The sequence below is a fragment of the Tursiops truncatus genome, chromosome 13 (genome assembly GCF_011762595.2).
Source record: "Tursiops truncatus isolate mTurTru1 chromosome 13, mTurTru1.mat.Y, whole genome shotgun sequence".
Taxonomy (NCBI): Eukaryota; Metazoa; Chordata; class Mammalia; order Artiodactyla; family Delphinidae; genus Tursiops; species Tursiops truncatus.
Window position 1 is genome coordinate 22,172,425 of NC_047046.1, and position 14,903 is coordinate 22,187,327.

The 14,903-nt window shown below is 58.7% G+C and overlaps 1 protein-coding gene and 1 non-coding gene across 4 annotated transcripts in view; both read right to left on the reverse strand.

The window, feature by feature from the left end:
* Positions 1-1,827: 1,827 nt before the first annotated feature.
* Positions 1,828-14,903, reverse strand: part of AP1B1 (adaptor related protein complex 1 subunit beta 1) — a 53,226-nt gene continuing 40,150 nt past the window's right edge. For 2 of the 3 annotated variants that reach the window (XM_033837144.2, XM_073790273.1), the window contains 10 exons: positions 14,765-14,863; positions 14,033-14,292; positions 13,216-13,417; positions 11,655-11,798; positions 6,973-7,118; positions 5,586-5,715; positions 5,199-5,283; positions 4,480-4,566; positions 4,233-4,387; positions 1,828-2,746 (listed from right to left, as the gene is read on the reverse strand). In XM_033837144.2, coding sequence (XP_033693035.1) covers positions 2,672-2,746; positions 4,233-4,387; positions 4,480-4,566; positions 5,199-5,283; positions 5,586-5,715; positions 6,973-7,118; positions 11,655-11,798; positions 13,216-13,417; positions 14,033-14,292; positions 14,765-14,863 — 1,383 coding nt within the window. In that variant the 3' untranslated portion in view covers positions 1,828-2,671. The remainder of the gene's footprint in view (positions 2,747-4,232; positions 4,388-4,479; positions 4,567-5,198; positions 5,284-5,585; positions 5,716-6,972; positions 7,119-11,654; positions 11,799-13,215; positions 13,418-14,032; positions 14,293-14,764; positions 14,864-14,903) is intronic. The other variant, XM_033837145.2, reaches the window with a different exon arrangement.
* Positions 6,386-6,482, reverse strand: LOC117307745 (small nucleolar RNA SNORD125). Its single transcript, XR_004521626.1, has one exon. It is a non-coding gene; the product is annotated as a small nucleolar RNA SNORD125 (small nucleolar RNA).

The following is a 14,903-nucleotide window of genomic DNA, read 5'->3' on the forward strand; positions in this document are numbered from 1 at the left end:
TCTAGAAAGATATTCACTGCACCTTTGCTTGGACTCCAGAAGATGGAAACAGCCAGAATGTCCGTCTGCAGACACCAGCCCATCTGCACAAGAAATTCCAAGGCCTATTTGTACTGATAGGTAAATAAAGCAAAGTGCTGGTAGCATCTAGGGTGTGCTATTTATTTAGTAAACACGTTCCTGGATTTGCTTTATACAGGCACAGAATTATTCCTGGAAAACCAAAATGTAGCAACGAACTTTGCCTCTAGGGGGGAAAATAAGAACTGAGGAAATGTGGAAGGGAGAACTTTATCCTTTGTGTGACTGATCTCACAGTGGTCCAGAATCACTCTCTCCATAAAACAAACCACTAGTTGAAGATAAAAAAAATGTACAATGAGGTCACGCCGCAGGCCTTGGCAGGGTGTCTGGCACACAGGGAACCCATCAGGCCCCTGGGTGTTTGTTGGACCCTCTCAAATAACTGGTTGCTGTGTTGAATTCCCCGACTGGCTGGGAAGGCTCAGGACCCTGGAGAATCTTCTGCAAGATGCCAAGGCCCCTGAGAAGCATCGAGAGCTGAGAATAAGGACACTTGAGCACACCGGGACTGGGGAGAGCACGTGATGGGTGTCACTGGGGTGAGGGAGGCACAGGAAAGCTGGAGAGGGACAAAATCATGGTAAGTTTCCTCCCACAACCGCCTGAGGCCCGAGCACATGAACCCAAGGTGTCTGATGACAGTCCAAGGGCCTCTGTCTGGCCAGGACAGCGTTCCTCACTGGCATTTCCCCCTCACCTGAGGGGCTTGGTCCTGGGCCTCATCATCGCCCCACTGGGGACAGCAGTGCACTCACAAGGCTGGGTGGGCGTTGGGCCTCAGCAGGTCAGGACGGCAGGCGACAGGGCAGGCTGCAGTGAGTCCACAGACGGAGGGGACTCCAGCTGCGTTTGTGTGTGGCCTTCTGAGCTGGGGACTTTCAGATGAGGCGAGAACTGGGGTTGTACGGTCAGGGGCCTTGGTTGGTTCTAGACTCTGGGGTCCCAGGGCAGTATGGTGACACCCCAGGGGTCAGAGGTGGGGCAGTGGAAGGCCAGGTGCCCCTGCCAATGCCTACAGCAGTGTGTCCAGCATGGGCAGGGTGCAGGGAGTGGCCATGGCAAGAAGGGGCTGAGGGCCCACCAGCCATGAGGCACTGAGAACCCACTGGCAGCTCTGCCCACAGAGCCCTGCCCAGAGTCCCCCCACCTCCCTCCCCACCCCGGGAGCCAGGCCAGTGCCAGAACTGGGGCCACATGAGGTGTCCCTGGTGGTGGCTGGGGAGGCCACTGCAGATGCAGGGCGAGGAACAGCCCGCCCAGACAGGCCTGGTGCTGGGCCTCCCTGCCGCTCCCAGGAGCTGAGGAAAACCAAGATGCACTCGGCCCTCCCAGCATCTAAAGGCAAGACGGCATGGGCTCGGGTGGAGCTGGGGTCAAGGGTGGGAGAGGTGCTGGGAGACCAGCAGGCCTCAGCAGGCAGTTTCCAAGGACAAGAGAGGGAAAGGTACTGTCAGCAGGGCTAGGCAGGGGCTGACACAGCTCAAGCCCTTGACCCTGGACCCCAGGAGATCCAGGACCCTGCCCAGAAGAGCCTCAGGACCTGACACACTGGCCAGGGACACACTTGATGTCATCATTTTTATTCACTTTCTCTTTTTGAAAATAAGAGTAAACATACAATATATAGTCTCTATTTATATATATTAGACATCGTTACTGCAGGGCTCAAGAAAACCATCCTCAACCACTTGGAAGCAGTTTTTAATTCTGACATTTGGTGGAAGAGGAAAAAAGTGTCCGTGATTGCCAAAAGCAGAATCTTTCTTTATTATTAAACAGCAGTAACAGGAAAACCTAATGCTCTGTCAGACACAACTGAAGGAGGCCAGGAGGGGGGCAGCAGATGCTAAGGAGAAACCCCAGACAGGATGCACCACGCTCGCCCACATGCCCCACCTCTCAGCCGTGTCTCCGCTCCAGGAACCCTGGACACATCGAGGAATGTATCAGAGGCAGAGACCGTCCTCGCGGGCAAGAGGGGGAGCGGGCGGGCGTGTCTGCCAGGGGAGCAAGAGCCCGGGGGGGCTCTGGGAGCTTCCACATGGTCTTCCCCGAGTGGCTCAGTGCTCGGGAGGGTGGGGTTGTAGGCCCTGGGAGCCCCAGGCCCTGACAGAGCAGCTCTCCTGGTACCCAGTGGACCCTCCACACACGCCAGGATGCCTGCCAGGGTCCATCCCAAGAGAGAGGCGGTGAGGAGGGCACCACCAAGAGAGACTAACACCAGCCCAAGAGAGACTGGGGCAGGGGGCTTCCTGGGCTGGGAACCGAGGAGGGAACTGCGTGCTCGCCCTCAGGTGCCGGGAAAAGCAAGAGAAGAACCCTGGATCTCCCCGTCCAGCTCTTGTGCCGCTCTGGCTCCTTTGGTCCCCTCCTCACCTGACGCTAAACGTCAGCAGCAATGGAAAGAGGGGGGTCTCAAGCACGCGAGTATCCTGAGGACCCAGGCAGGCCCTACTGTCAGGACCAGGGAAGCCTGTGGGTGCCAGGAGCCTCGCCCGGTCCCTCCCGGGAGAAGGAGGTGCTGCCACCTCCCAGGGGGCTCCTTGACGCGGCTGGTGGAAGGCTGGAGCGGATGCTGGACGGGGCCTCAGTTCTTGAGGATGGTCTCATAGGCCTGGTACACGTGCTGGGACACCTCCGGTGCTCGGCACTTCAGGGACAGCTGCAGGGAGAAAGGGGTCAGGGGACAGGGAGCGCTCATTCCCGGAGCTCCTCTCCAGGGCTGGGAAGGAACAGGCGGGGAAGGCAGAGAAGGAGGGAACCAGATGGGAGAGGGTGGTGCGCACACGTGGCCTGGTGGCAGCAGTGGCTGGGGCTGTTGTGTGGCTTAGGTGAGGGGGCGGCCGCTGCAGCCAGCCGGGTGGGGACCAAATTTACTCGCAGCCCACATGCCTGCTGTCCGCCCACCACCATGGCCCTCTGCAGCGTGAATCACGAGCCCGAGGCTGCCAGGCAGTGCTGGCTGCACTCTGCAGAGCTGCCAGGCCCCCCACAGCCCATGGAGGGCGGAGGAGGTTTGGGGCCAGGAGGGAGGCCATGGGGACGCTGGGTGGTCTTTCTGGTTTCTTGCACAGGAAGCAGGCACATCAGACTTGGCTCGGCTCTAACTGTGGGAAGAGCCTGGAGAGCCCTGGCAGTGGAGACAAGCGCAGCCACCCCTCCTGCCAACATCACTGCTCTGAAGGGGGCCGTTGGGAAGGGGGAGGGGCACGTGGCGCTCTAGCAGTCAGGGCCCCAGTCTCCTCTGAAGGGCTCTGTGCACACTGACTGTGGGAAGTGAAGGCACCAGGCTGGGGAGCACAGGGCAGCCAATTCTCCTGCCTGCAGCCTGCATGCGTGTCTGCCCGGCTTTGGGGAGCAGCGGGGTGAGGCCAACTCAGGAGAGCCGGGCCAAGAGATGGGGTGTGCGAGGTACAGCTGGGAGGATGGAGGGGAAGAGGAAGAGAAAAGCAATCCGCTAACCTCCAAGTCCTGCACCACGGGCACCAGCAGGGAAGGTGGACATGCAGCAACCGAACACAGGGAGACGGAAATTACCACCACCGAAGCCACCGCCGAGGCCCCACCCGACCTCTGCACCCACACCACCAGCGGAGCCCAGGGAGCAGCCTCTGGAGGGTCATGCCTGCCCGAGACTTGGGTGCAGGGAGAAGCAAAGCCTGGGCTCTCTGGGGCCTGGAACAGCAGCTTGGCCTCTGGGAAGCCACGTCCTGACTGAGGTCTGACTCAAAGGTCAGGAAGGATGAGTTGCTCGGAATCCACATCCTCCCAGGAGGACACTCAGGTGGGGAAGAGCCGGAGGGCCAGGGCTGGGGCCCAGCGGAGCCACTTCCCAGTCAGACGGGCCTTGGGCCAACTGGGCCGCCTCACAGGGCCCAATTTTACAGAATCTTCTGGTCCAACTCACTGTTCTGAGACCCAATTTGGTGTCTTATCTGAGAAACTAGATGGGACTGAGTTGAAAGCTTTCTAAGGTCAGAATTCTGATGCTCCTCCAATGCCAGGCTCAAAGGGATCCCAGCTCAGCTGGGCTAGAGTGCCCCCCGATCAGGGCCGACCCCTGGCCCGGGAAGGAGGGGAACAGGAGAGGCTGCCCAGACAAGAAGGCAGAGGCCCCATGGCAGGCAGGCAGGAGCGGGGGCCCTCACCATGAAGCTGGGGTTGCCGGGCTGGATGCGCAGCTCCGCCAGCACCCAGATGCCATTGGTCAGCTTGAGGGACTGGTAAAGCATGTCCTGGCCCTCCACGTTCCTCTTGGCGATGGTGAAGATGTTGCTGCTCTGCAGCCTACTGCTCACGGCCTCTGGGGGTCAGAAGGCCCCCAGTCAGAGATGGGGAGGCCTGGGGCACAGGCGAGGGGCAGCATGGAGTGCGGGCGGGGCTCAGGAGTCCTACCCGCATTCAGGGGGCAGTCTCTGATCTGGAACTGGGCTTCGTTCTCATTGGGAATGTCCTTCCACGTGGCCAGGAACATCTGCCGGTCTGGAGGGGTAGAGGTGGGATCCTGATACACCTTTGCTCCCGCTCAGTAACCCTCAGCAGGAAGTGGGTCGGGGGGCAGTGCCACCTTGCAGCTGAGGACAGGACTGGCTCTGCCACAGCCCCTCCTGCTTCCCTGAGCAAACCCTGAGCTCTGTGAGGGTGGCCACTTGTGCTGTTCCCAAAAGACCCAGGGTTCCTGCCTCTGGGCCTCGGAGCTCTCCCCACTACCACCCAAGTCCGACCTCCTGCTGCTCTGGAGCCGAGCACCCTGCTCATTAGTCACAGCGGTGTTACAGAGCTTCTGATGTGACAGAGATGACGTGGGCAAAGCGCTCCATGCCCTATGGGTGCTGGGATGAGTCTTCCCAGGGGTTCCAGCTGGGGCACAGGGGATGGGCATCAGGTGTGACACATGGCCGAGGCTCCCTGCCTCGGGGGGCCCATGCGACGACTGTCTAGAGGCTGCAGGCAAGACTGAGGGGCAGAGCTGGCCAGATAAGACCCTGGGGGCCCCGGTGAAGTTGTGACCCTCACTCCAGACTCTGCAGGGGAGCCGGTGACTCATGGAGTCTATCGTGGGGCAAAGCCAATCCATCTGTTCTAGGGATCCCAGGGGCACCCTCATGACTCACCCATCTTCCCATCCTCCACAAAGAGGATGTGCAGCGGGTACAAGGTGCTGAAGTAGAAGACGTCAATGTTGTTCTTTACGGCCACCTAGGAACAAGGGGGTCCCCGATTAGTCCCTGATGCTCGACACCCTGAAGGCCCCAGGAAGTGCCTGCTCCCTGTGAGCCCACCTGAGCAGGTTCCCTCTCATGACTTCCCCGGTAGCCATGCCCAACACCCCCTCCCACCAGCCTCCCCCACTCCCCATCCCTGCCCCCAGTCTGTGTCCAAGAGCAAGATTCCACAGACAGCCCTTTGCCAGCACCAGCCAGGCCCCAGACGGTTCCCCCAGGCTCCTCCCCGGGGCAGGTGGGTAAGGACTGGGGTGCCAAGCCCTGCCTGGAACATACCTGGAGGTTGTTCAGAGGCTCCATCTTCATGACTGAGCCCACCGTGTTGAGAGGCAGGGAGATCTCCACAGTCTGGTTGGGGCTGAGCGGCGCATGGACCTGGAGGGGGGCGGCGGGGGCCAGGCCAAAGCTGGGGAGAGACAAGCCCCCGTGGGGGTGGCGGGGGAACAGGTGCTGACACAGGACAGGTGGGCTCCTGGGGCTCCGGAGCCTGGGCAGCAGCTGGCGAGAAGCCTCTCCAGTGAGCCGGCCTCATCCCAGGCCCAGACCCAGGCCTGAAGGACAAGCTCCTGACCCCCACTCCCCAACCCTCAATGGCCACAGGAACAGGAAGAGAAATCTGGGACAGCTGAAGGCCTGAAGCCCATCTCTGTTCCTCTTTCTCCTCTGGGTGAGGTGCTGGGCAGGCCCAGGTAAGAGTGCCCCTGCCCTGCCCTCAAGGAGCTCCATTTAAAACCAGGGGAAAAAACAACAAAACAAAACAAAACAAACCAGGGGGCTTTAAGCTTCTTTTAATTTGAAAACTCTGTGACTGCCCAACTCTCAGTGACCGACCTCCATCTCCCAGGAGGGATGTGACCATCCCAAACGAGACACTGGGTTTTACTGTCTGGGCCAGAACTGGCTAGATCATAAGATGGCCACAGAGATTCAGAAAAGCCCTGCTTCTTGGTATAGCAGCATGTGAGCAAATCAGGAGGATGCCCAAGAGCGTAAGAGACACTGGAGTGTTTCTGTGGCCTCTAGGGTCTCCCTGGTCTGACTGAGGGTCGGAAACCACTGGCCCACAGGCTCACCCTGAGGAAACAGCCCCTTCAGTCAACTTCTTAGAGGCTCAGTTTGCTCATCACTAGAGCCGCTCAGGAAGAAGGATCATCAGGAGAGGCTGCTGGGGTCCCCCAGAGAGCCCTGGCCTAGCTGGCCTGGTCCATGAAGACCCTGATGGTGCCAGACAGGAGAACTTCCCTGGAAGGGGACCTGGTAGGGGTTAGGAGCCTGGAGCAGCCACCATTCACAGAGGCCCTGTCTGGTGGTTTAATCCTGCCACATGGGGGAGGCTGGGGGGCAGGCCCACTCCCCATCCTCCTTCTTAGAGACTCCTGAGACAGGAGCTGCTCAGATCTGGAGATTATGTCAGTAAAATGCCCCCGGGGCAGTGGGGGAAAGCAAAAATAAAGGGAGGTGCGCTGCCCCTCCACCTCATACTTTGGTGTCCACATAAAGAGGTTACTGTGGGGAAAAATCACTGCTTTAGAGAGTTTTGGCCTGAGATGTGGTTGTGAGGAATATCCTCCTTCACCAGAAAGAGGCTCCAGGCCCACAGCCCTCAGCGCCTGCCTGCAGTCACCAGCGTGGGCTCTCAGCAGGCTGGCCTCAGGGAGCTCACCTGTTGCGGTTGAACTGGATGGCAAAGTCGGTCATGACCTGCAAGGCCTTGTTGGTCAGCTGCAGGTCCATGGAGATGGAGCCCACCTGGCGGGTGAAGGTGCCTGAGATCTCCAATCCTTTGGCCTTCATAGCTGGGAGCCAGACCTGCAGGGAAGACGATGGGAAGGGGGCTGGTGTTCACCATGTCCCCAACTCCATAGCCCACGTGAGGGTCCTTCCCCCACCCCCCCTTCCCTCACACCTAAAGGGGCCTCTCAGATTGATCACACCTGCCTTTACCATCAGGGGACGACCATGTGAACCGTAGGAAGGGAGGAAGGCTCCTGCACAGCCTGCCCAGGACCCCCGAGCCGTGTGGCCACGTGCTGGAGCAGCACAGGGCAGGGAGGAACTTGGTGTGCCCAAGGCTGAGCCGAGTCTCCGGAGGTCAGAGGATGACTCAGAAGCAGGGTTGAGGAAGGCGATGAGACAAGCGGGCCCTGCCAGCCTCCTGACGAGCCAAGGAGAGTCGAGAGCCAAGGGCACTCTGGGCCTCAGCCAGAGCCTGAGGCCTCCCTGGCTGTCACAGCCTGCCCTTCCTCGCAGAAGGCAGGGCTGGCCTTTAATTGTACAAACTGGCCTGACCAAGGACAGTACTAAGAGCACCCCTCGCCTGGCAGGTCTTCTGCTGCTTGCTTGGCTGCCCTTGTCATCCGAGTCTCAGCTCAAGCCCACCTCCTCCTGGAAGCCTGCCCCCAGGTTCCTTCTCCAGGCTCCCGCTGCAATGACGTTTTAGCAAATAAACTGTCTTCTCGGTCCCCAGACAGCTCTTCGAGGGGAGGGCTCTGCTTTTCTGTCTTTGCATCCTTGGCTCGGAGCCTCGTGTGAGATTGGTATGCAGGGAACGTTTGCTAAGCGAACAGCATGAATTAAAAGCTGTGCCCGTGAGGGACACCAGTAGGGGCCATCCTGTGGACGCGCAAATGCCTCTCAAGTTGCTATTCTCACCAGGACAGCTCACAGCCCCGCCCCAGGCCAGCTTCTCCAGGTGCCCTGTGTCAGTGAACGCCCCACTGTCTCTCAAGTCGCCAACACCAGGAACCAGAGCATCTGGGCACCAGCCCTCAGCCCACCCATGACCCCCATAGTCATGCAGCTCAGGTCCTGTCAACACCACCTCCTCCCATCTGCCACCACGTTCTCTGCTCTCCCCTCTCCACAGGCACTGCTTGCGTCTGAGCCACCATCAGAGATCCCCAGGTCAGATGGCAGCCACCCGCATAGCTGCCCAATTCTTCTATCCCCAATTTCCACAGCAGCCAAAGCCATCTTTTAAAATGCAAATCAGATCACAGCACCCTTGAACCCCCTCAATCCTGCAATGCTTCCACTGCCACGGCCTCCGAGGCCTGGTGCCCTGCTCTCCCTGGGCTCTGGTCCTCACACACACACTGTTCTCCCTCTGCTTGGAAAGCATGCCCCACCCTAACCCCGTCCTAATTGCTAACTCTGATCATGCTTTGCTTCCCCCAGACAAATCTGTGAGAGCAGAATCTCATGGCTTTAGCCATGAGCTGTGATTTGGCACACAGCACTCAGAGGGCTCCCACGGTGACTTCCCTGCTCCCTGCCCTTCCAAGGAACCTGGCTTCCTTTCCCAAGTTCTTGCAAAACTGGCTCTTTCTGGCACTGTCACCATCCTGACTGCCGAGGGTGGGGACCTCATCTCTCTTGGTCATTGTAGGTTCATGGAGTCTAGAACTGTCAGCATCCACTGGCCCAAGTGCTTGAGGAACTCCAAGTTCTTGTACAGAGAGTCTCATTCCCCTTGACCAGGAGGAGCGGGGAATGCACGCAGGACAAACTATTCGAGGTAGTCACAGCGCTGTCAGGAAAATGTAGTCCGCACAGCCACTGCTTCTGGAGGGAGAGCACACCCACATCCCAGAACCCGCCTGTGACTACGGTAGCGGGAGGGAGAAAGTCCTGCCCATGTTGCAAGGACTCCTCCTCCAGGCAGCCTGCTCTGATTACTCCTAACCTGGGATCCCCTCACCTCTCCTTCCAGTTGGTACTCTCATCTGGCCCTCCACTAAGACAAAGCAGTGATAATACCTGTTAAAATGAACCCACATGTAGAGGGCAAGCTCCCTGAGGGCCAGCTGATTCTGACAACCCCTGACATTAAGATAGGCACACTGAGGTCCTTAAACACTTTAAGATCACATAAGGGGGACCTCCCTGGTGGCGCAGTGGTTAAGAATCCGCCTGCCAATGCAGGGGACACGGGTTCGAGCCCTGGTCCGAGAAGATCCCACATGCTGCGGAGCAACTAAGCCCGTGAACCACAACTACTGAGCCTGGCTCTAGAGCCCGCAAGCCACAACTACTGAAGCCCGCGCACCTAGAGCCCGTGCTGTGCAACAAGAGAAGCCACTGCAAAAAGAAGCCCTCACACCACAACGAAGAGTAGCCCCCGCTCACCACATCTAGAGAAAGCCTGTGCACAGCAACGAAGACCCAATGCAGCCAAAAATAAATGAAATTAAATCTTTAAAGAAAAACAAAAAGATCGCATAAGGGTTGGGGGCAGAGGCTTTGGTGCCACAGCCCTACATTAGTTCCAGACTCTGTCACTTACCAGCTATGTGACCTTAGGAAAAAGCAATCAGATTTCTCAATTGCAAAAATGGGAATAACAGCATCATAAGGCTGCTGGGAGGACTTAGTGGGATGGTGGCCATGCCATGTTCATGCAGTACCCGGCACGGAAGTGTGTAGTTGCCAGCACTAGACTTGCCGTCTGCTGGGGGCCCCTCAGGCCCAGATCCTGCCAGGAATCCTGGCTGGGGGCTCTGGCCACCACTGTGGTGTAGTGGGCAGGGCAGGGCAGGTGCTGGCTCATAGCTCCCCAGTCATGAGGGAGATGTCCCTGTGCCCCTGAAGCCCTGCTGTGTCTTGCTTTGGGGAGGGGACCTTGGAATAGAGAGCGGCTCTGGCTGGGAACGAAGTGGCAGACGTGGTGTGTGACCTGAGTGTCGTGAGGGATCAGGCCACATCTGTCCCCTCTGGCAGCTTCCTTGAGGCTAAAAGCCTGGCCCACACTGTGCTCTCCTTAGTGCCAGGCCCACATGTTCTCACACCCCGAACTCAGCTCTCCTTCCCTCATCCTGCCCCTTGCCCACTGTTCCAGCTGGAATCCCCCTCCCCGCCAGCCCCATGTCCTGCCACGTCCTGCTACGCCTGCCTCCAGTCCAGCCTCCTTTCCACCCCTACAAGTGCCTTGCTGTCCGGCAGCCATCAGCCAACTCCTGCCAGTCTCCCCACCGGCTCCTTGCTTCTGCTCTAGCCTTTCCAGTCTGGCCTCCACATGGTGGCCAGAGGATCGCTATCAAGTGCAAATCTGCTTCATCCCTGCTTAAAACCTTCCAATGTCTCCTGCTGCACCAGGATCAAGAACAAAGGCTCAAAGCTGGTGCAGCCGACCTTGCCAGCTTCCTCCCTCCTCAGCTCTGGTCTAGGCAGGAGTCTGGGGGTAGGGGTACTGCCCTGGGTGGCCCAGTGGGCATTCTGAGGCACCGCCAGGCAGGCAATGGTGGGGGGGGGGGACACACTGTGTTTAGTGGGCTGGGGTCAGGGATGCTGCCTTGAGGACAACGGTCTTCACAATGAGCCACTGTCCTGCAGCCCTTGAGTATTTTCTGCATGGTTTCAACATGCCCTGAAATTTCCAGGAAACTAATGATGGTGAAAATCAAGGGAAGCCTGTTTCTTGTTTTGTTTGGAACTTAACTGGAAGTCAGTCACCATTTCAGAAACTAATGGCACCTCTGGCCACATCACTCATGGCACGTGAGCTACAAACACTCTCTATAGCTGTGGTGTCACTGTGACTCTGCACTGCTGCCAGCACCCAACAATGTGATCAGATCTGGGGCGGGCATGCCCAAGCCTCCACAACACTGAAATACATCATTTTACTCTCTTCTTTTTAAGTCTCTCTCTCTCTTTTTTTTTTTCTTTTGCTGTACACGGGCCTCTCACTGTTGTGGCCTCTCCCGTTGCGGAGCACAGGCTCTGGACGCGCAGGCTCAGCGGCCATGGCTCACAGCCCAGTCGCTCCGCGGTATGTGGGATCTTCCCGGACCGGGGCACGAACCTGTGTCCCCTGCATCGGCAGGCGGACTCTCAACCACTGTGCCACCAGGGAAGCCCTTAAGTCTCTTTTATGCGATGACAACATCTTACCATTTTTGAAATTATATGTATAGGTAGGATGTACAGTCCACAGATCTCATTTATTATGAAAGGAGGGGGCATTAAAAAACCCCTGTTATCAATTAGGAGCATTGGGTAGGACAGCACTGAGAACCACTGACCCAACTAGATGGGACTTTTGCCAGTTTTCTGGAAGGTGTGGGCTTTCCCTCAACTCTGGGCCTGGAGCCCGCTCCCCATTTTTGCCTTGCTAATTCTGACTTGATCTGAAGGCCTGAGCTCCAGCAACACCACCCTCTGTGAAGCCTTCCCCAGGCCTCCACGCCTGACTTAGCATCCCTTCCCTGTGCTCCCTGCTGCCCTCAGCATCGTGCTGGCCAACTGCTGCTCCAGGAGCCCATCCTGGCCGGCCAGGGCCGATCTCACACAGTGGGCCACTTAAGGAGCCACACGTCCTGCCACGAGAGAAGCCATGGCACTTACTGCTTTGGGAGCCACATATGATCCTGATAAGGTGCCCACGCCACTGGTCAGGTCAAAGAGGTCACTCAGGCCACTGCCCATGGGTGCTCCTAGGTTGGCTGGTACTGCTGCTGCTGGGGGTGACACGAAGTTGGAGGCCCCGATCTAGAAAGGAAGGGAAACAGGTCAAAGGCAGGCATCAAAGGCAGGGACATCAGGGCCCCAGGATGAGTGTGGCCACCTGGCCCTTTAGAAAACAGGGGGGCAGGCCAGGAGGGGGTATTGCAGGGCTGCAATCACATCAACTCTAAGTTGCAGAAACAAGACAGAGTGAGGTGGGTGGAGAGGAGAGGCCGAGCCCTCCCGTGCTCCGCAGGCCCTGAGGGAAAGGGCTGGGGACACTCACAAACTAACAGCCCATGGATAAAGGGGTACTTGAGACACAATGCTGTGAGGGGGCTGTGCTCAGCAGATGACAGCACGCACCCCAGGATGTCAGAGAGGGGTTGTGGGGACTGAGAGGGCCGGCGAGCCTCAGGATGACAAGGCAACTTCATTGTAGGGTAGTGAGGATGGGCTGAGGAATTAATGGACATGGGGGCCCAAGGGCAGCTGGATGCTGGGCAGTCAATGCGGAGGATGCCAGGACACTGGACAGAGGCCAGGGCTAGCAGGGAGGAACTGCTTTGACATCACCCGACCCTTGGGATGCTGGGGGCGCGATCTAGGAGCAGCAGGGTTGGTGGCACAAGGGTTGAACCATACCCCTTCAGGCTCATCCCCCATCTCCAAGCAGAAGCAGGCAGGGTGAAGAGAACAGGCAGCCACATGCAGAGAGAAAAGCCAGGAAAGAAGACACAGAGAGATAAGAAAGAGAGGGAAAGAGGGAGAAAATTAGTCATTGCTGCTCCACCCAAAAGGGGCCTGGTGTGAAGCTGTGCCGGGCCTATGAGGGGCCCACATTGTCTCTACGAAGGGCATGACCCACTGGCCTCACTTGACCACCCTCGTCCTTCCTACCCTTTCCTATGCTGTGGCCTTGGGGACCTGAGACAGGCATAGCCAAGTGACAAGGGCCCCACTGCCCCCTCCACCCGGCTCTACCAGCTGCCTGAAGAAATCCCAGGGAAACACCCAGACCAGTCTTACCACCCCCTTTCACAGGGGAAGAGGGACTGTCCCTGACCTCTCATGGGCCTCTCTCAGGCCTGCTGGGCTGCTACCCCCAACCAGTGCAGCATGTGGGGTAAGTGGATGCAGGTATGGCTTACAGGGCCGAGGTGCCAGACTCAGGGGAAGGGGCTAAGACAGGCCCTACACTGCTCCAGGTCTCTTGGGGTTCAGCAGCCCGGCAAGGGGCTAAATCCTGTGTCTGCCACTTAGCAGCTGTGTTCTCTTTGGAAGGAAGGTCACCTGACCTCTTTAAGCCTCAGTCTCTCACCGATGTGTAAGGAGCTACATGATCACCTTCGCAGGCAAATGTGCCTGAAGCCCTTGGCTGGCGTCTGGCAGAGAGGGCGTTCAACGATCGGTCCTCCAGAGATCACTATCAACCTCATCCAGAGGGGGCCCCAGGACATACCAGGCTGTCGAGGCCGCTGCCGAGAAGGTCCACAGCTCCCATCTGCACCGAGGAGGTGGCCAGGGGTGGGCCACTCACCGGAGGGCCAAGGTCCAGGTTGAGGAGGTCGCCCAGCAGGTCGCCCTGGGTGGGGATGACATCCAGCTGCTCGCCAGGGGGCGCTCCAGCAGGGGCCGTCTCCGGGCTCTCTGTGCTCTCACTCCTGTCAGGACAGGGAAAGAGGCTCAGCAGGGTGGGGGGTCAGGCTATCTCAGGGAGGCCAGAGCCCCCAGTCTCCAGGATCCACCCTCAGGAGAGGCACCTGGGTCTCCTCACTGTCCCAGAAGCCTGTCTATATTCCCCCTTCCTCCGCCTTCCGACGCCTGATCCATCATGTTGGCTCTCCGAGAGATCCAGCTTCACGGGCTGAGGGAAGGGAGGGCCATCTGTATTCCCCTCACTCAGCCCACTCTAAAGAGAAGAGCGGGTGCTGGTCCCCAGAGGACTGGACAACCAGGCCAACAACCCTGGGAGCCGCAGAGCAGGAAGGCGAGAGGAACGGGGCTCTGGAGTCAGGCAGAATCGAGTCTGAGCCCAGCTCTGCTGCCTGGGATGCTGCACCAGGCACTCAAGCTCTCTATGCCTCTTGTCCCCATCTCTTAAGAGGGGACATCTCTCAGAGCTGTTGTCACCGAGTCAATACCTGGTATGTAGTAAGCATTCACTAAAAAGTTGCTAGAATCGTAATTTTGCTCAGACTCAGGCCCGAGTGCTTGTGCTACTGAACCGAGGAAGCAGATGGGGAGGCTCAGGCCAGCGAGTGGCCCCTGGTACTCACGAGGCGGTGCGGGGCGGCAGGCTCTTGTGCACGACGCCCCGGCCCCCCTCCACAAAGGCACTGGGCGGCTTGTGGTAGACGGAGGCCAGGGTGCCGATGTAGCAGATGAGCTCGTCCAGCAGCGTCGGCTCGATGAGGTCTGTCTCCTCCGAGATGAGCGGCTTCTCCGCCAGCACCACCTCCTTGGCAGCCACGGGGTCCGTGGAGAGCAGGCGCCAGTAGATGTAGCCACGGTCTCGCAGGTCCGGGTTGTCTGAGTCCTGGGAGGTGACGAGAAGCCAGTGAAACTCGGAGCAACCAGGTGAGGGGAAGGGGGAGCCCCATCCGTAGTCCCACGACATGGAGGGGATCACAGGGTGACTGATGATGGCAACCTGAGCACTGGCGGGAGCACACCTGTAAACCGCCTGAATAGATGTGGCCCAGTCCCCCGGTTTCCCCCCAGCCCGCTCCTGCCTCCGTTCCCTGCGTCCTCCACCGTCTGCCCTCCCGGTTCTCAGGGACTTCCCTCTCCTCTCTCATGTATGGTCTGGCTCAGTCACCACCTGCCCCTGCCCCACCTCTATTTGATTGTGACTGAGCTCCTTGAGCAGGGATCCTGGAATGCTCTGGGACCAAATCCCAGTGGTGCCAGTTTTAGGGGCAGGACCACCCAGGTCTGGCTCCTTGGACTGAAGCTCCCTCCGTGGAACAAGGGCTGTGCTGGGCACATCAGGCAGGCTGCGCACCCACCTGAGTGGCCAAGCTGAGGACCTGCTGCACCAGCTCCTGAGTCTCTGTCGGCTTCTTCAGAAAGAGTTTCACGATGGCTGTCAGCAGCTGCAGCTGGACCTGCAGGAAGACAGAGAGGAGGCGAGGAAGGAGTGTAAGC